This window comes from Cydia fagiglandana, chromosome 15 (genome assembly GCF_963556715.1).
Source record: "Cydia fagiglandana chromosome 15, ilCydFagi1.1, whole genome shotgun sequence".
NCBI classification, from domain to species: domain Eukaryota; kingdom Metazoa; phylum Arthropoda; class Insecta; order Lepidoptera; family Tortricidae; genus Cydia; species Cydia fagiglandana.
The window spans coordinates 524,528-550,784 of record NC_085946.1 but is presented as its reverse complement, the minus strand read 5'-3'; the positions used below and the strand labels follow the sequence as shown (position 1 = coordinate 550,784).

Genomic DNA, 26,257 nt, shown 5'->3' with positions numbered 1-26,257 from the left:
GTTAGAGCAAACACATTTTGGCTAAAAAGTATGATTACCTAATCATGAGCTTACAGGTAATTTACTTTTCATAAAGAATAAACTTAAATTCTATAGGTAGGTCATTTTTGTAAAGTGTGCAAATCAAGAGGGGCATCCCTTAAGTTTTTTACCTATACAATAACAACTGTTGTGAAGGGTGCAATAAAAATGTTTGACACATAGTTTTGTCAAGTGGATACTTATATGGCTCATACGAGTATGAACGTAGCTTCTCTTGAGTCACTTGAGTGTTCTCGGAGCTTTGGTAATAAATTAAGACTGATGATATTATTTTTATAATTATTTTTAGAATTTCATCATAATGGAAACTAAGTTTACTTACCGCAAGATATGAGTTTATAATGAGGAATAAGTTTTTTATTTCATTTTTATAACTGACCACTCCCATAATGTAAGTTATAATATTTGACTTAAAGAACTCTTAACCAGGCCATAAAAATAAAAAATAAAGTGTTTTTGCACGTGCAACTTGCTGTACACTCTGTTTTGGACTGAGTTTAATAGTTTGATTAACGTCATTTTTTTATTTCGTTAAAGCTACATTACCACTGCACTGGAAGCAAAAATGTAAGAGACGGCTGTACTTAAGTATTTGCCTGTAAGGGTTGAAAACGTCGGTATATAGGTATTATAATTTCATTATCGCGATACAGTGAAACCTGGTTAATTGGCACCTGGATAAATGGAAAACCTCAATAATTGCAACCAAAAGTCCGGTCCCGGTCTCTAGAGACCAAAAGGCCTCTATAATTGAAATTTTGGAACCTCTATAATTGCAATCTAGATTTGTGTGCTTTTCGTAATTTTGCCTCTGTAATTGACCACATCGCAACTTAAGACCTCTATAATTGACACTGTGCTAAAAAAATCCGTTATCTTTGCTCTTGTTTTTACCTCTATTATTGAAACGAGTCTTACTTCTTACCTCTGTAATTGAAATAATGTAGTTGTAGAACTTGTAGACAGCACAGCATAAACAATATTTGAATAGCAATGATCATTGTATTTATATCTCCATCCAGAATTCAATTTATTTATTGGGTATCTATAAACAGCCTGTAGTAGGTGAAATAGTTTTGATCAATAAAAAACAAAGTATGTTTTTTTACATTCTAATAAAACTTTCTTCTACAATTCAAGGGATTTTTTTAAACCCAAATGATAAGAAAAGAAAGTGGTAATTAATGTAGTGTAAAAGTGCAAGTATAGACAGAAGCAACATATAGACCAGAAACATAAAACATAAGCGTGTAAATCTACTTTAAATGTTTATTTGCACCTCCATAAAAGAAATCTGTCAGAACGCAACCTCTATTAATGAAAACTTCTATAATTGACACAACGCTTTTTTGAACCTCGTTAATTGGCACGACCTGCTTAAATGAAAAACCTGGTTAATTGACAAAAACTGGCCGGTCCCTTGAGATTGCAATTATCCAGGTTCCACTGTATTTTTTTTTGTAATCAATATTTATTAAATCTTTTTCAAAGTATTAGGCCTCTGTGTAAAAAGTCTCTCTAAATATGTGTTAAAATTTTATACATATATAAAAATTATACATAATAAAAAAAATGTTTTAACATAAACCTATTTACAGGTGGCGGTGCCAACTTTTTGAGAAACGACCAGTAGGTGAAATAGTTTTGATCAATAAAAAACAAAGTAGGCTTTTTACATTCTAATAAAACTTTCTTCTACAATTCAAGGGAATTTTTTAAACCAAAATGATGAGAAAATAAAGTGGTAATTAATGTAGTGTAAAAGTGCAAGTATAGACAGAAGCAATATATAGACCAGAAACCCAGAACGTAAGCGTATAAATCTACTTTAAAGGGTTATTTGCACCTCCATAAAAGAAATTTGTCAGAACGCAACCTCTATTAATGAAAACCTCTATAATTGACACAACGATTTTTTGAACCTCGTTAATTGACACGACCTGCTTAAATGAAAAACTTGGTTAATTGACAAAAACTGGCCGGTCCCTTGAGATTGCAATTATCCAGGTTCCACTGTATAACACGTCTAAATAGTTTTATTTAATTAATAACTGTTGCGGTAACCGAAGACAATATTAAAGTATGTACAGACGTCAATAAAGATAACTGTGTTATGTAGAAATGTTTTTTCTCAAAATATTAAAATATAATCGCATAGCTTCGCTGGCATTAGACACTTACCGACGTAATACATAATTACCTTTTTTTTCATGAGCGCTAATAAATTAATTAAAGTTGTCTTTATTATTTTAACCTTCAATATTAATAAGAGATAGCTGTCCAAATATGCTATATGATGTTTAGTGGGTGCCTTGTTGTTATAACCCTAGTAGTAATCATAATCATAATCATTTATTGTATAATATTAATATTACATGTCACTTATTTACAAACAATATTGAATAAAATTAATTAATAATATAGGCGATAATCATTAATATAATTAATTATACTCTAGGTATAAACTCATAATTTAAGTTTTAAATATTCGTCAATACTGTAAAATGTGTGTTCGAGAAGCCAACTTTTTAATTTATTTTTAAAACAAGCTAGAGACGGAGCCGAGGTGATTGACACTGGCAACTTGTTATATACAGTCGGGCACATCACGCGAGTTAGCTTCCCCGATCTCGCGAGTCGTCGCTTTACCGGCAACAGCATGTTCGGGTGACGAAGCTCGCGGGCTGAATCAGCGCGTTTTTTAAAATGGCACATATTTTTATAAGCATAGGTGGCAATCTGTAATATTATTACTGACGGCACGGTTAGTATACCAAGCTCCTTGAAGTAGGTCCTTACGGAGGTGTCTTGAGACAGCTGCATCACCGCGCGCACGGCTCTTTTTTGGAGTCGGAATGCTCGTTGCCAGTCCGCGGCGCGCCCCCACAGCTCTGTGCCGTACTGCAGAAGCGAGTGGATGGTTGCAAAGTAGCACGTCCGTACTACATGCCTCGGCACGACTCGAGCGAGGCGGCGCAGTGCGAAGCATGCTCCGCCTAGCTTCCCACATAGCTTATCTATATGGGGAGCCCAGGACAGCTTCCGGTCTACTTCGAACCCCAAGAATGTGGTAGATTCTACCTGCTCCAAACATACGCCGCCAGCTTGAACCTTTAGTGATCTCGGTGTGCGGCCACCGACTTGAAAATGGATAAAATGAGTCTTGGTTAAATTGAGCGCTAGGCCGTTCAGACTAAACCACCGAGATAACTGGTTCGCGGCGTCGTTGAGACAGGTCTCCAGGTCATCCAAATTTGGCGCCGTTATAACACCTGCAACATCATCTGCATACATTAGAATGTCGGCTGTTGTCATTGCTTCGGGCAGGTCATTCAGTAGCAGGGAAAACAAAATATTAGAAATCGACGATCCCTACTTTTAATTCCAATTATTGCATGGATGCCTTGTTCTTATTTCAAATATACGGTTGCGCTAGTTTTCGTCCGGCTCTAGTTCTCGTCCACTTGAAGAAATTTGAATATAAACCTTCATTACTCCACCAATTTGGACTTATGGCAATCCTTAATAACTAAACAATTTATCTATCTACATAAAAATATATTTCGCTAGTAACAAATTAAAAATTTATTATTTGCTAAGGGGTCATCCATTAATTACATCACACGTTTAGGGGGAGGGAGGGGGTCAAGAAAATGTGACATATTGTGACATGGGGGAGGGGGGAGACACAAACTTTGTGACGTCACTTTAACTTCATCAGTAACCGAAAATTTATTGAAATTATTTTATTCGCTATACATTTAAATAACAAGTTTTTAAAACGATAATCGTTTTTATTCGTTGAATTTTCTTTCCTCAGCAGTTTTGGGTTATAAAATTACTAATATTTACATCGTCAAAAATATTTTGAAAAAATATTAGTAATACTTACTTAATTCGATTTGGCGATTTCATAGAAAAAATGTGACATCACACTAGGGGGGGAGGGGTTTGCCAAATGTGACCAAGTGTGACAAGGAGGGGGGGAGGGGTCAAAAAACCTAGAAATTCGTGTGACGTAATTAATGGATGACCCCTAATCCGACAAGTGGATAGAAACTGACACTGGACGGTGAACTGACGCAATTACCCTATTTTACACAAATGTGACCTTTTCCTAAACTGTGTTTGATCCAAAAGCTTCTGAGGGGCTTCCCCTTGGCATCCGGTAAGTATAAAATAACGCAATAATAGCTTATACTGAGAATTTGAAACTGAGAGCTCATTGTTTATAGTGTAACTTTAAACAAAAAGTGTCGTATAAGCGTTATCAGGAACTATGAAGTGAGACTTGTAAGTCTTGTGACATACGGTTAGCGATAAAGCTTAGCCTTAGTGACCGCCCTACGAATCAGGAGACCCGGGTTCGAATCCCGATAAGGGCATTTATTTGTGTGTTTATCACAGTAGGTATTTATTCTTAAATTATGTATGTTTTATATGTATATAAATAACTTAAATAAGTATTTATTTATAATTATATTTAATTACTTATATGTATGTTTGTCTTAATCTGTTATAAAAATTAATTATGTACTTATTTGTAAGAAAGGGATAAAACATAAATTAATTGGTAAGTCAATTCGAACGTAGGTACACTGATATGACATCAGAATGATATCTAAATGATGTTATTTGGTTATCGTGCATTTCGCTCGTACTTGTCCGCACATGTATCTAAAATCTTTGCAATATGTTGCAACGTGACGTGAGTGATGCCTGCAGTTGACAAGCCAAATATCGCTCGCGTATCTGCCAGTGGTACTCACGCCTTAGGAACAAATATTTTAATATGGCAGTGTTGCCATATGGTCACAAAAGTTACATTTTTCGTTATTTTATAATGCAAGGACTAAGAAGCTGTCGCAAATTTTAAGTTTTTATATTGAATTGAATTTTAACACGTTTTAATCACAGAGCAAATGCCATAATAAATAACTTTGATAATAGATTATGTTTGCGAGGACAGACTCTAAGCAAAGCCTTTAAAAGGATAAAGTTGGCTCGAGAAAAATAATTACGAAAACATGTCTTTTATTTTTAATTGTATAACCTTACCCTGTACTGAAATGACGGTCATTCTTGTCTTTCAATCCCGTGTTGTTAAAAAGTGACGGTTATTTTATCACGTGGATAAAGCCATTCATAATACGCCTGCAGCATACGAGGAGTATAATAATTGACATAAAATAGCTAGTGATATAGTCAAGGGTTTGACTAACAAAATTTTAAACAGAAGTATACTTTCAGAGTTGTTGACGTAAAACGATAAGACCCGCATGAAGGCCAAATCTTCCGTCGCAAGATGCGCGCGCGTCATATGTTTTTTTTTTCCTGGCTTTACGTCTGCTCTCTTAAATGTATCGTAACTTATGACACAAGAGCCCTGGCAACATTGCGCCAAAGTCCCTATCCTTGCCTCAGTCGGTAAACTCGGCAGGGACAAGTGGTTACTGAAACACTGCGATCTGTGTCTTGAAAAGCGTGTTCAATAAACTGAGACCAACATGACTTCGGACGAAAGTAAAAATAATGTTAAAACATTATTTTTTATTTGCAACTCCTTTGTGGTGAGTATGTAGTTTTTATCTACACACATGTCGTTAGTGCTCTATAATACGTTCAGGAACCGTAGGAAATGACAAGCTTTATTAGTTTTATTACAACCAATTTTACTATGAGAACTTTCTTATCTGTGGTAGTAGGAAAATTTGTACTTTAATGTACAGTCACCTGCAATAATATGTTACTCTACGAAGGCCGCAAAAACATCTGACACGATGTTATTTGTAGAGCCATAAGAGCGTGTCACATATTTTTGCGGCCTTCGAAGAGTAACATATTATTGCTGGTGACTGTACATAATACATAACGTTATAGATTTTTGTAGGTTATGAGTTTAAATTTGGAACAGCAGTCAAAACTCAAGTAGGTAGGTAGGTAGGTGGGGGTCGGGGTCTATTCTAGTATCCATAGATATTAAAACAGTTATCGATACGAAACGTCAATTTAGTATGTTTTTTTAATATAAACCGCACGACATTTGATCTCGAGTGACATGAGAATAGGGACTTCATTCTTTTGTCTAGAATAAAAAAAAAACTAAGGATGTGTGACATGCGTGAAAAAAGTTTTCATTCACCACAATTTGACGTACAGTTTATCTTTTAGTTAGTTTTAAGTATGTGTTTAGATAAAGTAGTGTATGTAACTGTACATAATTAGGCATTAAAACACTCGTGTGATCCTATTAAGAAACTCACTAACGTTCGTTTCTTAAACCCACACTCGTATTTTAATGCCTCTCATTATGTAGCAGTCACATAAACTACTATTACGAAACTATTAGGTAAATTTTCATTCCCGGTTTTTTCCCGTAAATATTTACCTCGCAATCCGTATACCCGCAGCGCGCACTATAACTTGTTATCTACTTCAAATTAGTTTAGAAAGGTACCTGCACGTATAAATAAATATTTCTATCGGACAGACGGACGACAAAGTGATCCTATACTAGTAGTTCGCCCCGAACTGAGAACTCGCGGTAAACCAAAAATTATATATAATATAGCGATTGATTTTGTTGCACATATGTAGGTACTCGTATAGTGCGACATAAAATAATACAAAATAAATGAGGGCGCCACCGTCTACGTAACTGTCTAATTTTTGACGTAAAATGCTTACACATGGCAACAATTTAGTATGGACATATTTGAGTTCCATTTTATTTAATTTCTACTATTTTATGTCGCACTTTACTTAGGCGGCAAAGGATCAAAGATCGCGTCGATTTATTGCAAGGTCTGTGGAGCCCTTAACTGATAGATTTAAGCAAAGAGTAGTATTTATAATATAGTTGGTCAAGCAGATCTTGTCAGTAGAATAAGTTTTTGGCAAAAATTTCATTTCTGGTACAAGCTTTTATCGCTGACTGTACTTTTCTTACGACAGACGACTAATACTCATCGAGACAATTCTAAAAACCCCTAACACAATTAGGTTACGTTGTTTCATCACAGAGTTCCTATGACCACCTCTTGTCTCCATCATCAGATCAGCTCGATGGTACCATAATATTGCATCGTCATCCGATTTATACATGCATACAAAATTTCAGCTCAATCGGAAACCGGGAAGTGGATTAAATTTAACTTGCAAGATTTGATTACACACAGACAGACAGACAACAGTCAGGTGAAACTCAATAAAAGCTTGTAAAAAGGCGAGCAAATTTCAAAAAATGTAGCCGCGAATGGATATCGTCTCACAAAAATTTTGAATTTTGTGCCTTTTTCTACTGATAAGATTTGCTTGACCATCTATATATCGGAGAAAGAGAGCCCTCTCGTGGAACTGTTTTGCATCAATTTTGAAGCGCCATCTGTAATTCTTAACCAGAAACATCAACGTCAATATCAGGGGAGAAGGGGCATAAATAGCGTCTAAGACTTCGACTTTGAAGAAAGGCTATTTAAACAGAAGTGTATTAAATACACGAAAACAGGTTAGGTACTTTTAACTTGACTGTTGATGTAAATAAAGTACCTATCATATACGGCTGTATTAACACACAATTAGACCACGAAACACATTTACACGCAGCAGGTTGTGATTCTACCCGCCATGATTTTTTTCTGAATTTTCTGATAATAAAGTTCTCAGCAACTGTGATGGCGTATGAAAACTTTGTTTCTGTTAACACTGTAAAACCGAAATTTATTTATTTGAATTATGTCGTAGTACAGGCAATAAATACGGTGTTAAGTGTAATGTTTTGAGTTTTATTTGGCAAAGTTGTTTTTTGTGACAATCGCCTCCATGGCAACGAAGCCATAAATAGTCTATTCTATCACATGTTTTTTTGTTTGTTTCATGCTCTGGATACAAGACTTTTAGGACATTCTGACGAAACAAAGAGAAGCCATTATGGAAGGTAGAGATGAGGAAAACAATCTTCATGTATTAAAAAGTGTCCCTCAAAAACATTAAATAGGCCGCGCCGCGGCGCCACTGTGCATCGCGAACCAATTTTTGACGGTCTTTTAGCCTTGTCGGTAGTGACCCCGCTTATGAAGCAGGAGGTCGCGGGTTCGAATCCCGATAAGAGTATTTATTAGCTTTTTATTATTTGTATTTGTAGGTATTTAATACCAATATATAAATTAATATTGATATACATATGTAAGTTGAAAAAGATTGTGATGACCAGCATCACTGGAGGAGGCCTTCACCCTCACAGGAGGGGTTGTTGCAGAATAAATTACAAGAAAAAAATATAATTACTTACTACTTATTACATAACCAAGCATAATAGAACATTGATTTGAGGAATATTAAATATTATTGTAATACTAAACCTAATGTAAATTTAAGTTTATAATATTGTGTTTGTTTTACCGGCGAGAAATAAAAGGCTCTTTTTTGTTTTTCGTTTTTAATATTAATATAAAAGTAAAATATAAAAACACAAAACAAAAAAAAACACCCGAACACATTTTTATATATGTATAATGTAGTGGCGGATTTGCAGTCTTTGCCGCCCTAGGCCCCAGGCCCTGTAGCCGCCCCTTTCTCAGCACCCATCATATTGACTACATTTTGAGTTATTTCTTGTTAACATCAGCGAATGTTTTGTCACAATTTGCCTGCATCTGACCCTTGATCCAGTCTCTAGGTGTTGGTCGAGACTCTTCGCTATGAGACCGTCCGCTGAGACGACTATCGCAACAATGATCGTCGAGTCAACATCCCACATGGCGGTAATCTCGTATATAAAGTATTACTTACCTAAGTATCACTAGTGAGATTGAGTTGGAAATCAAAACCTGAGTGTGCGCGCTGCGCGGTAGTTTTCAGAGAATGCGAGTTCTTAGTTCGGGGCGAACTATTAGTAATTAAGACAATAACTTGGCATTTATCCTATTCATTTTAGTTTTGGTTTTGGCTGCGGCGTAACGTTTATTTTCATATTTTGCCAGAAAGTGGGCTCGCATAACTACGTACATATCGATAATTTTTTTTGATACTTGTTTGGAATGGTCGGCACATCCAACTTTTATCAATGTTTCTTTTTGTAATTCTTGCGTAATTTCACTGATCGTCTCCATATTGGTTAAAGCTTTGCTTATTGCTCTTAACACACATTTCTCTATCATTTTGGTCAGATTGAATAGATCGTCACTAGCATAAATTAACCCGCCGTATAAATCCATTTTATCGATTACGTCGTTTCTCATTAACATTTTTCCCTCATTGGGACTCATTTGTATGAGTTTCAAACAATTATTGCATTTTACGATTTTTCGCAATTTGCGGACGATGTACCCAGCAATGTAAGACTGCACCGCGTCACTGGTGACAGCCTCGTTGTAGTCATGGTCTTCATAACCATCAATCAATGGTTCACCATTATCTAGTATATGGTCGAGGCTTTCCAGCCATGCTTGCTTAGCCTCGTTTGAACCAGTTACCATATCCTTTGCTCCTAGTAAGTTCTTCAGCAAATCTTTGCCGGAAACGTTACAACCTTTCGGAGGGCGTATTAGGGAAAAACAAGACGCCAATCGGTAAACTTGTGCAAACATTTTGGGATCAGGGTGATCGTTTCCTCCACACGAATATCTCATGACGGAGAAAAATCTCTGAAAACAAGTCAAAATTATTATTCAATAAAAAATATAGGACCTCGGGTCTCAAACTATCTCCATAATTTTATCTAAATTGGTTCAGTGGTTTAAGCGTGAAGAGGTAACAGACACACTTTTGCATTTATAATAGTACTAATATTTATATGGCTATGTTCGTTTTTTTAGCATTAGAAAGAAGGTAAGCGATAAAAAACGTCCACAGCCCAAAGTTACGCCTCATTTCAAAAGAATTAAACCCAAAAACACCAGGCAGAAATATATTGATGGGTACATTAAGTATATGGACTAGGTAGGAACTGTATCCTAAAAAAATATGTGCCACCTGTCATGCTTAACGGAGCTCTCTTAGACAGAGTACAGAGTTTCAAGTACCTAGGGCATATTGTTACTGCGGACCTCAAGGATGATGTGGATATGGAGCGGGAGCGGAGGGCGTTGTGCGTAAGGGCGAACATGTTGGCTCGCAGGTTTGCTCGTTGTAGTAGTGACGTGAAGATAACGCTTTTCAAAGCGTACTGCACGTCGCTGTACACGTGTGGCCTGTGGGCGGACTACACGCAAAGAGCGTACAACGCGCTCCGCGTCCAGTACAATAACGCATTCAGGGCGGTGTTGGGGCTGCCCCGCTACTGTAGCGGGGCACACCCAGCCCTGGATTGCCTGAAAAAAGTATTTCTTCATTAAGTAAACAAGCTTCAAAGCTATACAATGAAATATTAAGAGGAAAGGGGACGGCCGCTTCTCTACACAAAAGTATAGTCAGTAGTAGACATTTACAGATATTAGTAAGGAGCAAAAAATATATTCCATACAAATTTTTAAATGTTCCTAATTTTTATATTAAACTAAAAATTACAGTATAGGCTGTATAGGTGCCAAGGGATATATTCAGGTTGCGAGGCGGCGGCGGTTCCGGCATATTAACATTAACACATAATATTCACTACCAGCAACGCATCTACTATCAGAGGTATCTACTAACAAAAATACATTAAAAGGTTGGCTACTTCTGGTTTAAGGCACCGTCCGGCCGGTCTTTCTTTATGACGGTCTGATATGAGTTTGGTCAGATATAATAATTACACCTTGTATATTTTTAAAATTATCATTACTCATGCATTACTCTTAATTAACCTTGAACTCTTGTAGCTTATCATCCAAAGTAGATGTTCGAAAACATTTCACTAAATGATTAAAATCTGAAATCATCCATAACCGTCGTGAGCAGTCACAAGGGTGTTCACAGCTAACAGTGTCTTCATTTACACCGAATATTTTCCATACTCCTCGGTTCCAAGGTGCACCGTCCATCACGACAGCATCAACACAAATTCCGCTGTTTTCCATTAAAACAATACACTCTAAAACTAGTTTATGTAGCGGTTCGCTTTTGCATGAATTTTTCGATAAAAAGCAACCTAAGGCTTGAACCCATCTACCTCGAAAAGGTACAAACTTGAACACCAAAGCATGGTCCGCTGTTGTATTTTTTAAATTATCTGGAGTGTGTTGCCCCAGGTCAACAAAACCATTAAATTTCATGGTTTGAGAATCAAAATAAACGCCTTCACTTAATTTCATTTCATCCACTAAAATAGTTTTTAAATAATTAAATGATCAATTCATTTTGGAGTAATGAATGTAACGATTAGGTACAATTTTTTTGTAAATAACACACCAAAATTACGAGAATAGATATTTTATACGGGTATTACACGTTTTATAGCAAACTCGTTCGTGTTTTTCCTGGAGCCATCGCATTTAAGGGAATCTAAAAGCAATTTTTTGCGCAGCACCTTTACAGGCAGAATATTTCATTCAATACTTGAGACTCAAATGAGAAAAACGGGATATATATGAACCACAGTCGTTACCTTTTATAGTACCAATTGTCCACAGAAGTGACCTTTTCTAAATTATGTTTTACCCATTACATCAGAACGTACCTAACTAAGATTACTATATACTTACTAGCATTAGGAACTCGGGATTGTCAAGCAGCCGTCATACGTTATACGTGTTCTATCAAAGTAACTCGCGCCGCCGCGCCGCCATAAATTCTAATGCATTATTTGAGGAGATGAGCATGTAATACTATGGTGAATGTGGTACTAAAAGAACCGTTATTGCTTTATCTTACTATTTCAGGTATATTTTGTCAGTTTTGCGCCCTTTTTTTCGCACACGGTGGCCTCAAACAAGAGCAGTGATAAAAATTCTGTAAAAACTGTCACATTTTTATTTTTTAACAGCTTATTATAATTCCACGTACTTTATTTTACTCATATTTCATTAAAATAAAGTAAGATCTATCAAATGACATGAATTTTACCGAAATCGGTTAATGGGCTGATGAGTCATTACTAAATGAACACTGAAAATAGGGGTCATTTTTGCTCCGAATACGTCGTGTCTAGCGCAGAATCAGCGCCATCTATGTCAGCGGCACGTGCTGTTCCGAGTAATGGCTACTTTCTTCTACACATCTGTATCAAAACTATGTTTATAGGTATTATAGTTTCGGAGATATAAGCCGCCGCGCCATAACACTTTTTCGTTACATCGGTTTTTGATCCGAGCCCCTCTACGGGTTTTTAAAGACGTTTACCTACGTTTCACGTCAAAAAACGAACTATAGTCAACAAATTATATACGTAAACCTTCCTCAAGAATCACTCTATTGATACATGAAAATCGAACTGAAACCGTCCAGTAGTTTGTTTATCGCAAAGATACATTCAAACCTACGAACAGAACAGACAGTCGCGGCGGGGGACTTTGTTTTATAAGGTGTAGTGAAAATTACATACTTACCGTTGGTTGGAAAAAAGATACGGATTTCGTAACATTTTTCTGTTTTTTCCTCTTACGCCCACTTTGGCAACTGTTTACGATGCAAACTTTTCCCATTTTTACTATAGAAAATATATCCTATAGCGGTGGATTTGCCCTAAAGCCCCACATTCACACTCCTACCTTGTAGGCCGCCTCGTAGTCCACGTCGTTGGGTAGGATTGTGTATGGGGGTTGCGGACTACGAGTCGTCCTACCGTTTAGCCGTTTGTAGGACGGCTCGTAGTCCGCAACCCCCATACACAATCCTACCCAACGAGGCGGACTACGAGGCGGCCTACAAGGTAGGAGTGTGAATGTGGGGCTTAAGGCCTGGTAAGCCCAGGCCCGAGGTGGCTAGATAACAGAGGTGGCAGTCTATATGATGCGTACTGAGACAGGGGCGGCTAGTTTTACTGCACAAGGAAATCCTAAATTAAATAAATCACTTTATGAAATTTTTTAATAAAATTTCAAAAAACTGACAGCGCACTTCACTCAGTCAATAAGGTCTAAATTCATGTTAGTTCCCGGTGCTACCTACTAGCGCCACCGGAGAGATTTCGAACTATTCTTTATACTGACAGCTGGACACTTTTACAACCGTCTTATCATAAAAGATAGCTCTCCTTTACTTCTACACTCCATAGAAGCCATATTAAAAAAAATAAGTTCAGCGTTAAGTAATTTATTTATTTACTTATTTATTTATTTAAAATTTAAATCAGGCAACAAGGCCCATATTACAAATACCTTACAGACTAACATACATATATATATTATAAACTTAAAAACTAAACACTATTTATGCGACAAAACGGCGTGGCTCCGTTGAATCGGCTGTTCTTGTGTCGGATTCGGCAGTTTGCCCCTGAACCTCCGAAACACGACACCTTTCGGCCAAAAGTCGGCGCACTCGATGGTCTCCTGCAGCGGTCGCGGCACACGCACCACAAAAGAGTTGAAGTGCACGTAGTGGCGCGATCGAAGCTGGAACACCCTCAGCGAGTAACCGGTCTTCTGGTGTACGTACTCCACCACTTCAGCAGCCGTGGCGGTGTAGTGCAGGCGCGACACATATAGCGCCTTACTCGGTGTAGCAACCCGCAAACCAGAGTTAGCCGGTTCGGCGGTACCACACTGAGTCTAATATAGATGGCGCTATTTTTTTCGAATAAAGGGCTTTGTATACGGCTGTCCCTCCCCTGGATTCAAGTCACCACCTTATGCCGGCTACACACGTAACTATAAATCGTAACGATTAAACTGTGCAGTCCGATTTGCGCAGTTTTATCTACCGTGTGTATGACAAATCGTTGTCGATTATCTTAACGATTTGTGATACACACGGTAGATAAAACTGCGCAAATCGGACTGCACAGGTTAATCGCTACGATTTATCGTTAACGTGTGTAGCCGGGGTTACAGATTAAAATAAACTGTATCTGTGCTAAGCCGAAATATTTCCTGTCAAATGTCAAATACCTATATTTTATTTTATTATTATCTTGCTAATTATTTGAACATGGTAAATTTAAAAACGATATTATATGTACACCGAGCGCTTTCATTTGATACTAAACTCGACCATGTTTCTTGCAAATAAAATAACCAGAATAGCAAGACCTCTCACAAACAGCTTTTTGGCCTTCTAAGCTCTTCTAGCTCAATTAACCCCTTGATCGGGCCTGCTCATAATTTAATGACTAAAATATAATGCCCGCGAGTGCTAGCCAGCCGCGCGTTCAAAGTCGATTAATGTAAGAACTTCGCTTCGCTTCGCTCGCTCGTTCGATTAAGGGTTCCGTTTTTAGGGTTCTATACCCAAAGGGTAAAAACACGGGACTCCGCTGTCCGTCTTCTCCGTCTGTCCGTCTGTCTGTCACCAGGCTGTATCTCGTGAACTGTGACAGTTGAAATTTTCACAGATGATGTATTTATGTTGCCGGTATAACATAAATACTAAAACAGAATAAAATAAATATTTAAGTGGGGCTTCCATACAACAAACGTGATTTTTTTGCGTTTTTTGCGTAATGGTACGGAACCCTGCGTGAGCGAGTCCGATTCGCACTTGACCGGTTTTTTTCCTTTTGAGGTACGGAACCTTAATTGGGAAATTGGGTGAACGTATAGTAGTGGGCATTATATTTTAGTCATTAAATTTTGAATCATTTTAATTGCAAGAAAGTATGGTCGAGTTTGGTATCAAATTAAAGTGCTCGGTTTACACATTTATCTTATTGTTTTTTAATTTAAGACTTTACAATAATTAGCAAGATAAAAATAAAATAAACACGACAACAAAGATTACGGCTTACCACTGATACAGTTTATTTTAATCTCTAGGGTGACTTAAATTTATCAATTTTAGGGCTCCACAGATCTTGCTATAAAACGCACCCGGCTTTCGATCTTATGACGACCAAGGCCTGTTCACTTCCTAAGAAAGTTATGTCCCCAAATAATTGCGCATGTGTGCGCCTTAAGCTTCTATGTGTGCGTTGGCCTCCGGGAAAAAGTTGCGAGTAATAAAAATAAAAACATTTTTCTACAGCAACATTGCTCCCAACTCTTATTTAAATTATCACGAATTTTATACAATATTAATCATAAAACGGGACTTAAAACGTTTAAAACTTAATTACATGCGATTAAGTTTTATAATGAATATTTGCTTCCAACTGTCTTTATCAATGTTCATAAAATATATGGAGGGTAGGTACGTCTACCCACCATAATAAAAAATATATTTGTCAATGACTCTGTCCAACTGCTGTGGTTAAAGTTCATAACGAAAATTTTATTTATTAACTCTTTAAATAATACATACAACGTGTACCGCTACGTACCACTTAAGACTGTAAGTCTGTACCTACATGGATTACAGCAATGCACATAGAAAATGTGCTAAATGCGGAGCAACGGCTGTTGAAGCAGCCAGAGTGAAATTTACAACTTTAGTGGGTTCAGAAGGAACCGAGTCATAACGCATCTGGAAAGCGTATTAATTAACCATGAAGAAATGTATGAATACAAGTTGGAAATCTGTGTAAAATGCCGTGTGTAAAGTGTAGTGTATCTGTGTGTAAAGTGTAATAGGTAGGCATGCCTAATGTTATTTGTATAAAAGGTACTGAAAACTTTGTGAATGCGCTTTATTAATGTCTATTTTTTTATTAAGTTGCCAGTTGCCAGTTTTCAGTGTATATTTTTATATGTAAAACATTTTTTAATAAATAATATTATAAACATAAACATGCCTTTTATTTAAATCAATTGATAATACCACAAACAAGGGGTAATATTTGCATCTTGCATATATTTCCTGATATGAAGATAACAAATATGTTTATCAACAGAATTACTACCTACCAATACCCGCCAGGCTAAACCGGTTGTCAATTTTAGTTCCATTGGTACACAAAGACGGCGCCACTAGTATAAACGTATAAACGGTTGGGGACATTTTTTTGTATGGAGTTACCGTTCTTCTCCTAGTGAGTATTATATTCTTTGATGACGACTAAGAAGCAATGCATTCAATTGATCTTTTTGGCGAACCGCGAGTTCTCAGTTCGGGGCGAACTACTAGTATATTATAGGATGTGTATTGTGAGCCGTAAGTAACGGACAATAAACAGGTGTGTGTGAAAACGAACGTTTGGTGCTTATTATTTGTCTCTGCATCCGCAGTAACCGCACCCGCTTACCACGCCCGTGGTAAGCGGGCGTGCACGCCTAGCAAACTCTAACTTCCCCATCTACAGTATCGTTACCCTGTATACCACAACAGTAAGATTTTAGTACAAAATACCTAGCTAGTGATATAGCAGAGGCAGGCGAAGGATTTGACTAGCAAAATTAAAATCTCAAAAGGTAATTTTTTCATAGAATTTCAATTTCGGGAGAAAACGGTTTCCACTAACTAAATCTTAACATACCACTTTAATCACTTTAATTTTGATGTTGATCTCTTCAGCATAATATATTCTAGGTTTATAGGTTTCGCTTTTTGATTTTTGTATTGCAAATATTGAAAAACGGAAAACCTAATATAAACCTAATAGTTTTTCATTGTGTCAATAAATGTAAAATAATAAGTGTAAAGAATGTAAAATATTTACAAGCTATTTTAGAAGTGGAAAAATGTTTTCTCTTAAGTATTTATGGAGGAGTACGTGCTATACTCATACTTCACTTTTAAGAGAGCCTTTACAAGTTGTTGTTGTGAAAAATCAAATAGTCCTTCGCACTAGGCCGGTTTTCAAATGTATTTCTCTTTTTCCAGTTTGCATCGGGTTGGATGTCGTTTGCTTCTGGAGTGGGCTCTATAGTCATCATGGGAGTCAGTGTTGCCAGCGTTGTGGAACTGGTGGTAGGAGTCGTCATCGTACTGGTGGCCTTTTACGGATATTGTGGAGCTGCTCTTGAGCACAGAAAATCGTTGAAAAGCGTAAGTGTACTGGCTAACTAAAACTTGCTAATATTGACGAAATAAGAACAATTATTTTAAAAACCGTGCTGTTACAGTATCACAATGATGCTGTATACGTGGTCTTAACTCTGGTACCGATACGTTTAAACTGTACTTTAGACATCGCTATTTTTCGGATACCTAGTGTGAATAATCAGAGTTGGGCCACTAGAGGGTAACTACATGAATAATTTTTAAGAAAAAAACCGGCCAAGTGCGAGTCGGACTCGCGTTCCAAGGGTTCCGTACACATTAGATTATACAATTTGTAACACATAGGTTTAAAGAACTCTATTTCTCATAAAGAATTACAAGATTCACTTACATGAGAAAATTTACATGATAAAACTAAGACTAAGCATACAGTGTACATAAAAAGAAAACATGTTATTCATAGTGGGTAGAAATGCATTACAAGATACTTATTACTAAACGTAGTTCGCATTCGCTGCGTTACGGGAAGCATTTGGCCGTATTTGACTTTCCGCCGGTGCGGCAGCTATCAGCGCTTGTCTTACCCCCAGTGTGGCGATGGTTTTTCTATGTTCTCGTGTGAGTAAGAAAAAGATGACCTGTTGAGTTACTATACTCTCGATATTCGTACTTCAAGTATATTCTATTTCAAAAGAAAAATGTACGGGAAGTATTTTTGCGTAACGCACTGAAAGGTATTTTTTTTCTTTAGCGCGGCACGGGTACCATTTGTCCGTATTCCATCACCCCGTAGCGCACCGAAAGGCAGGCACGCAGCGCTCAGATTGGTCATGTCATAGTGCTGCGCATTGTTTACGATTTCGCGTCGATACAAATATTAATGCGCCAATTAAATCTATGACATTTATATTGAAAATTACCTACTCTAAAAGTCCGACCCCTTTTTATAATTATATGAGGATGAATAATATTTGTTTTGAACACGTACAGACACGATGACGATAATAAATATTTTGTCGATTATAAAACTCATTATCGATTCTTTAGTATCCCATTATATGCGGCCTGTGCGGCAAGGGAAGTATATTCCCGTAAAATTAATGGTTTTGAAAAATGGGGAATTTTAAGTATACAGATCCGCGGGCGGCGGCTGCTGTATATACTCAAGGATATAGTCTATTGATCAGAACGACTTTCAGGTCAAATCGATAACATTCCAGGTCTGTTGGAACCTGTACATGGACATGATGCGGGAAAAAGTAGGTCGTGCCGCAAATTTGGCTTTCTCAATACGGGAAGTATATGACTCGTAAACCACTGGCAGTAAGTTTGGGTTATGCGCTGCCGCATCGAATGTATTTTTTTATGTGAAACGTGAGTGAAATTTCTTTAAAACATCCGGAGGGGTCGGATCAAAAACTAAGTAATTAAGTCCGACTCACGCTTGACTGTACATTTCTAATAGGTTTTCCTGTCATCTATAGGTAAAGATCTATTTTATGTATTTTTTCCAAAATTTTAGACCCAGTAGTTTCGGAGATAAGGGGGGGGGGATGGTAATTTTGCCTATTTTCTTGAATTATTTCTAAACTGTTTATTCTAAAATTATAAAGCTCTTTCATTTGATATCTAACACGATATAGTTTGAAAAACTTTATTTTTTAATTTTCTCATTTACCCCCCAAAAGTGGCCCCCATGTTTAAAATTTATTCGTTTACGTTACATGTCCGTCTTTGGGTCAGCAACTTTCATATGTGTTCCAAATTTCAACTTAATTGGTCCAGTAGTTCCGGAGAAAATCGGCTGTGACAGATGGACAGACAGACAGACAGACGCACGAGTGATCCTATAAGGGTTCCGTTTTTTCCTTTTGAGGTACGGAACCCCAAAAAACCGACTTATATGGGGGCCGGTGAAAGATTATTATAGATGGTACACTATGTAGATAAGGAGGTAATACCACCCACTTTTCTAATAACATTTCACTTCTGCAAGGGTCGTAGTTCTAGCCTAACCTAACCCACTTCTCTGATAGCACTTCGGTTCTGTGAGGATCGCAGTTCGAACCTAATCAAACCCACTTTTCAAGTAGCATTTCGTTTCTGCAAAGGCTCGCAGTTCTAACCTAACCTAACCCTTTTTCGGTTCTGTGAGGATCGCAGTTTAAACCTAACCTAACCCACTTAACGGCGCATGCGGTGCGGTGTACGGGGTTTAAGCGGGAGGGGCTAGTAAGATTGGCATCATCATACTTTATACCTACATTTTATGGTAGGTAATCATAGCGGTTTATTTAGTTAAGGTATAATAGTGGTTTTCCGGGTCCGGGTCCGGGATGGTCCGGGTCAAGGTCCGGGTCTGAGTCCGGGTCCGAGTCCGGATCCGAGTCTGAGTCCGGGTCCGAATCCGGGTCCGAGTCCAGGGCCGGGTCCGGGTCCGAACCAGATCCGGATATGAGTCCGGTTGTGAGTCCGAGTCCGGGTCCCAGTCCAAGTCAAAATCGAAATTCGTACCTAATCACCAAACGTGTCACTATGCGTCGTTGAAGAGTTCTGTTCTGGTCATCATCTGCAGCAGCTCCACTTCATCAAATGCGACAGTTTTTAATGTAAATGCTTGATTTTATGATGAAAATACAAAAAAAATCTATACGTATGCATTTAATATTTGAAGAGTTCCCTCGATTCCTTATGGATCCCATCATCAGAACTCGAGCGTGACAAAAATGTGGCTTATAAGCTTAACTTGCTTAACAAACATAACGAAGAGGAAAAATCGCCAAACGTGAACTATGCGTCGTTGAAGAGTTCTGTTCTGATCATCATCAGCAGTTCCACTTCATCAAATGTCACTTTTTTAGATGTATATGCTTGATTTGTTGATGAAAACCCAAAAATCACTATATGTATGCCTTTAAGATTTGAGGAGTTCCCTCGATTCCTCATGGATCCCATCGTCAGAACTGGGTTTTGACAAAAACGGGACCGATCTGTATTCATATACATACAATAAAAATAAAAAAAAACAAAATCGGTCCAGTTACGACGGAGATATGGAGTAACAAGCAAAAAAAAACATACAACCGAATTGATAACCTCCTTCTTTGAGATTTGGAAGTCGGTTAAAAAAGGGCCCGAGAATAATAATCGTACTCTACTGAGAAATACTGTACGAGTTTACAATTATAAGTAATTAAATATAGTCAACCACAAAAGTGTGTGGTTACATACATATTAAGTTTAGCTAACCTATAAATAAATTCGTTTATAGTTTTTATTCTTTGCTTAATTTTAAAATGGAGTTAGACAACAACTGTTAATGAATTTATCAGAATCATTATGTAGCAAACTATTGCTACCTCCTATATAGTACCTAATCTAAATTATAAACTGAAATAAATGTCATATACTAAGAAAAAGTGACAAAGGCCTCCTGTGCCCCAGGCTGGAATCGAGCCAGCGTCCTCTGCTATCGCGGCAGGTGCCTGAGCCACTCAGCCACCGGGCCACAGCGTTATTATTTAATTACTTACATAATATATTTGAACAGCAAACACTTTTCTGTATATTACGTAAGACACGTTTTTGGCAAAAATTTCATTTTTGGTACAAGCTTTTATCGCTGACTGTACTTTTCTTACGACAGACAACTAAAATACTCATCAAGACAATTCTAAAAACCCCTAACACAATTAGGTTGCGTTGTTTCATCACAGAGTTCCTATGGCCACCTCCTGTCTCCATCATCAGATCAGTTCGACAGTACCATTATTGTATTGTCATCAGAACTATAATATGTATACAGCTGCCAATTTTCATGACGCTACGATCCTTGTAAGATGGTTAAATTAGTTACCTTAGATTCCATTACATAGTTTCCAAGTTTTCTGATTGACCCAATGGTTGACTGGTAGAGAATGCCTCAAGGCATTAAGTCCGCCATTTGTACATTTTGTTATCGTGCAATAAAGTGTAAATAAATAAATAAATAGTTACATACAGGTCAACCTATTAATAAAAGCTTGTTAAAAAGAAGCACCAACCGTATTTTGTATATTGGTAACATAATTAAATATAATAATATGTATATATTTTATTTTTCAGTACTCTACGTCGATGACATTCCTTGCAGTGAGTGGGATTATACACTTAGTGAGGACGAAACCGGCGGCGCGCGCTGCGGGCCTCGGCCGTGATGACATGTCTGATGATGAGAATTCCTTTATTGGACTTATTTTCGTCGTTATATTGGCGGTAAGAGAATTTTCAAATTGTTCGATCCGATATCGGATGTCAGGTACAAAATGTACTTATTTTATTTAAGTAATTATTGTTTGTAGTTTAAAACAAAGCGATCAAAAAATCGACAAACGCCAAAAGCACAGAAAAAATAATAGTACTAGGTACAGAAGACTCACTCTCTAACAAAACGCGTCTGTTACGATCAGCACAGATATAGCCGCTAGGTGGCGACAGCGCCACGCGCGGCTTATGGCAAACCCCAAAATTGGAGTCGAACGGATGTACTTTTAGCTACCTGTAGCAAAGCGACGAAATCGCGGAGTGAGCCACGCCTGCCAATACTTAGAAAAGTAAAAGATAACATCGAAAAAAGTTTTCATTTGCCAAATTTTCATTCAGCCAGTAGACAAGTAGAAACCATTTGCATTATCGTTTCTACAGACTGTCTTATTCAAAATTTTGAATAAGGCCTTCAGGTGAAAATTCAACGGTTTTTAGAAAATAAACCTTTCAATCAAATAAAAATTTGACATACCTACCTATTGTTTTGAGGTTGTAATAGACCTGTGTTTTGTACGATAAAGTTTACTACTAGTAAACCTGCAATAATATGTCACACAACGAACGCCGTAAAAATAGTCATAGTCATACTCGTAGTCATAGTCATAGTCATTTATTTATAATATTTTAAATATGAAATAAATAAATATTACAGGACATTTTTACACAAATTGACTGAGCCCCACGGTAAGCTCAAGAAAGCTTAATTGTGTTGTGGGTACTCAGACAACGATATTATTTATTTATTTAAACTTTATTGCACATAAAATTATGAGTACAAATGGCGGACTTAATGCCATAAGGCATTCTCTACCAGTCAACCACTGGGCCAAAAAGAGACCGTTGTATTATATGATATATAAATACATAGAAAACAACCATGACTCAGGAACAAATATCTGTATCAACATACAAATAAATGCCCTTACCAGGATTCGAACCCGGGACCATCGGCTTCATAGGCAGGGTCACTACTCGTACCCACTAGGCCAGACCGGTCGTCACAAATATTACATGTCAAGTTATTAGGCAATAGGTATTCAGTTTTTATATAACACTCAAATAGTGCGGAACGACGGTAAGCGCCCTGACGGAATGTCACTGATTCCCTGGAAGATGGGTCGTGCGTTGGTATGGGACGCCACTTGCGCTGACACGCTAGCGGCGTCCTACGTCCCATCGACCAGCAGGCGTGCTGGCGCGACGGCGGACACTCGGGAGCGTCTAAAGGTACCCAAGAACAGCTGTCTCGGCGCCCAATACGAATTCGTCGCATTTGGCGTCGAGACACTTGGTTCGTGGGGTAGAGGCGCACATATGCTCCTTAAGGCGCTTGGGAAAAGGTTGAGGGAGGCAACAAATATCAAATATATCAAATATCAACATTTATTCAGCAAATAGGCCACAAGGGCACTTTTACACGTCAACATTGAATTTACATAAAAGCAAAAATAATAACATCAACAATTTTATAAATTAAAACTAACAATTCAATCTAACGTATTACAATTACTAAGAGATGTATATGGTCTCTTAATGTCGAATTACATACAAAATACAGATAAAAAAACACACACAAAAAATCTATAATATTTAGAGGTGTAAATGTCTCTAGGTGTCAGAACTATAAGATTATATAGTTTATCAAGTTATCCTTAGAGATGTATAGGGTCTCCAAGAGTCAATATCCTGTATAATTAATACATTCATTAAAAGAAAAGAAACATACGAGAACAGAATGAGGCGTCTCACTGTAATTAATTAATAAAAGTTACTAAGTATAATAGCTCGTGTTAGCTTAACAGACCAGTCTCCACAAACAGCACCCGTTCACGAGTATGACGCGTATCTCAGCCATCGCCTCCCTCAACCTTCATTCGGGAAAGTGGCGACCCGATCAACAACGCCACCGTAAGCAAAGACTTTTAAGCGAGCATGACATGTTCAAGCTACCGGCCTATATTAATATTAAAATAGTAATAACATGTAGCTGTAAGACACGGCATTTTGTGCTCATATGTTACATAAAAAGACAGTAATATAGCTTCACATAATTACTAGCCTAAGTTGACTTAGAGATGTAAAGGTCTCTAAGTGTCAGAAACATTAAAAATATAGGTAAGTATGTACAATCAAAAATAAAAATCAAATAAATAAATATGTACTTAGAGATGTATAAGGTCTCCAAGTGTCCAAAACTAAAATTAAATTAAACAATATAATCAAGCGAGAACATCATTGTCTCATGTGTCAATTCTACTGGACACTAGCATATTTAATTCAGTGTAAAAAAAAAACAATATTTATTTAATTCTTATTATACTAATGAAACCAATCAAGCTACCGGCTTAAAAGCATCTCTATCGTTTATAAAATCATTTACAGTGTAGTACGCCTTACATAACAAGGAGTGCTTAATGTGCGACTTAAATTTGTGAAGTGGTAAATTCACTACATCAGTGGGGACTTTGTTATAAAAACGTGTACAGTTCCCGACGAAAGACGTACTAACCTTACGGAGGCGGTGGGCGGGCACGGCAAGTTTATGTTTGTTTCTAGTGTTATAGTTATGGATATCACTGTTAACCTTGAATTCGTGGATGTTTTTCCGAACATACATAATATTCTCTAGTATGTATTGAGATGCAACGGTAAGAATGTTAACTTCTTTGAATTTCTCTCTTAGGGATACTCGAGCGCCCAGTCCATAGATGGAACGTACAGCTCGTTTTTGCAGCACAAATATTGTCTGAATATCTGCCGCTTTTCCCCACAACAGAATTCCATAAGACATAACACTATGGAAGTAACTATAGTATACCAGCCTGGCCGTCTCTACGTTTGTCAGCTGTTTGATTCTCCTCACTGCATAGGCTGCTGAACTAAGTTTTCCGGCTAGAGTGCCTATATGTGCATGCCATTGCAGTTTGGAGTCTAAAGTGACTCCCAGGAAAACAGTTCGGTCCTCAAATTCCAGCGTATCACCTTTTATTTTAATCTTGCCGTTATTTACCTGCTTGACGTTAGGTAGCGTAAACTTGATGCATTTGGTTTTCTTGGCGTTCAAAAGCAAATTGTTTGCCGTAAACCAGTTTACAATGGTAGATAGCGCGTCATTAATGCTCTCGAAGCTATTTTCCTTTCTGTCCACTTTAAATATAAGGGAAGTGTCATCTGCAAATAACACTATATCATGTCTATCTTGCACAACGGTGACCCCCGCGCGGGCAGCTTTCTCGCGCAGCGAATTGCCATCGCAATCCAGCGCGGGAACGCTGCCTGCGTGTTGGGCACCCTCCCGAAGGCACCAAATTTTGATAGCTATTTTTAATTTTTAGTTTTAGTTATTTTAATTGTAGTTAGTTTTAGTTTTATATTCCTGTTTATGTCTTTTAGTAATTTATGTAATTTAATATTTTGTCAGTGCAATAAAGACTAGTATTGTCATGTAATTACTTTAGAAATCCGAAAGCTTTATTATAAGCAATTAAGAAATCAAGTTTGCCTTTGATGAAATTCTAATTCCTAAATTAATAATGAATAGCTTATTGTTACAATCAAATGCTTTTCCAATGACTTTTACTACTCAAATTTAATAGTACATTGTAGGAGAGGACGGAAAACCGCTAAAAGATGGACGAGTGAGTTCGAGGGCCGACACGTTAGTGGAGGCCCTCGAATAATACGAGTCCATCTTTAGCGTTTCCGGCCGAGGCATTACATAGTGCTTTTCACGACTACTGCGAGGAAATAAGAAAACATTTACATAACTATAAGTACTAGCCCGCGATTTCTCTGGTAGCAAATTACTAGCCACTGCCTGTACTGTCTCTTGAATTTCGGTAGGCGTCAGCGTAAGAATATCATTTTCTTCACTAGAAGAACTCATTTTTATAGCGAGCGTAGATACGCGTTTCTTATATTTTTTAGTCAAACACAATATACACTATCCAATTCAGTAAGTATTTTCAGATCCCGCCTTTTTTACTTTTTTTACCACTTTTAAGAGGCGTTTTTCTGTTATTTGCTTCAAACCGACTCTAAAATTAGAAGCGTTTTAGCTAAAAAAACCACAAACAGCTACAAAAGTCAAAAACGCCTTAAGCGTGAACTGAATGGATAATTGTTTAAAAAAATGAAGTGAATGGTTATGTCATTTCTTTTTTTTTTAAACAAGAAATTGGTTCTATAAATAACCTAATTTTATTTTTAAAGGAAAAAGTTGCGCAAAAAAAGACCTTTTATTGTTTTTTATGTTTTAAATGATACTCATTGCTGTAGCGAACTGTCACCAATGACAGATAATGATAACAATGAAACATTGTAGTAGTGGTGGTTCAGGAGCTACAGCTATTGCCTACTTTCCAGCTTGGTTTTAGACCATCTATTGCTACATTTCCGAACAGTGGCGTGAAAAAATTATTTTATCGTAGTATTATAAAACGTAGGTACACAATTAATGCCCTGTCCTTCAAGTTAATTAAAATATCAGGATATCAATGTCAATTATTCAATCTGACACGATCTTATTTTGTACATTGCCATAAGAGCTTATCACATATTGTTGCGGCCTCCGAAGAGTATTATTGCAGGTGACTGTACTACAACGTAAATTATCTTCATTCAACAATAAAAGCGTTCTTAAAATCAAATGAGAATAGTGCATTGATAGAAACATATATGCATTTCAGCTGGTGTCCATGTTGCTGGGGTGGGTGCTGGTGGACCTGGTACCCAAGGAACCCGAAGAAGTGAAGGAAGCTGACATCCCGACAAAGGATACACCTACTGTAGTGTAAAATGTAATAAGTACCTACGCGTTTTACAATTTAGATTAAAGAGGACGACTGCTCCTCCATACAAACGCAGAGGAAAAAAATAAATTCTATAGAAACTTTTAAAAGCGCCTAACTCTTATATATAGATGGTCAAGCAAATCTTGTGAGTAGAAAAAGGCGCGAAATTCATATTTTCTATGAGACGACATCTCATCGCTCCTACATTTTTCAAATTTGCCGCC

At 37.3% G+C, this 26,257-nt stretch overlaps 1 protein-coding gene across 1 annotated transcript; it reads left to right on the top strand.

The window, feature by feature from the left end:
- Positions 1–5,528: 5,528 nt before the first annotated feature.
- Positions 5,529–26,036, top strand: LOC134671551 (uncharacterized). Its single transcript, XM_063529411.1, has 4 exons — positions 5,529–5,612; positions 16,816–16,980; positions 21,040–21,189; positions 25,929–26,036. The coding sequence occupies exons 1-4, from the start codon at positions 5,550–5,552 to the stop codon at positions 26,034–26,036; spliced, it is 486 nt and encodes a 161-aa protein (XP_063385481.1). The 5' UTR covers positions 5,529–5,549.
- Positions 26,037–26,257: the final 221 nt, after the last annotated feature.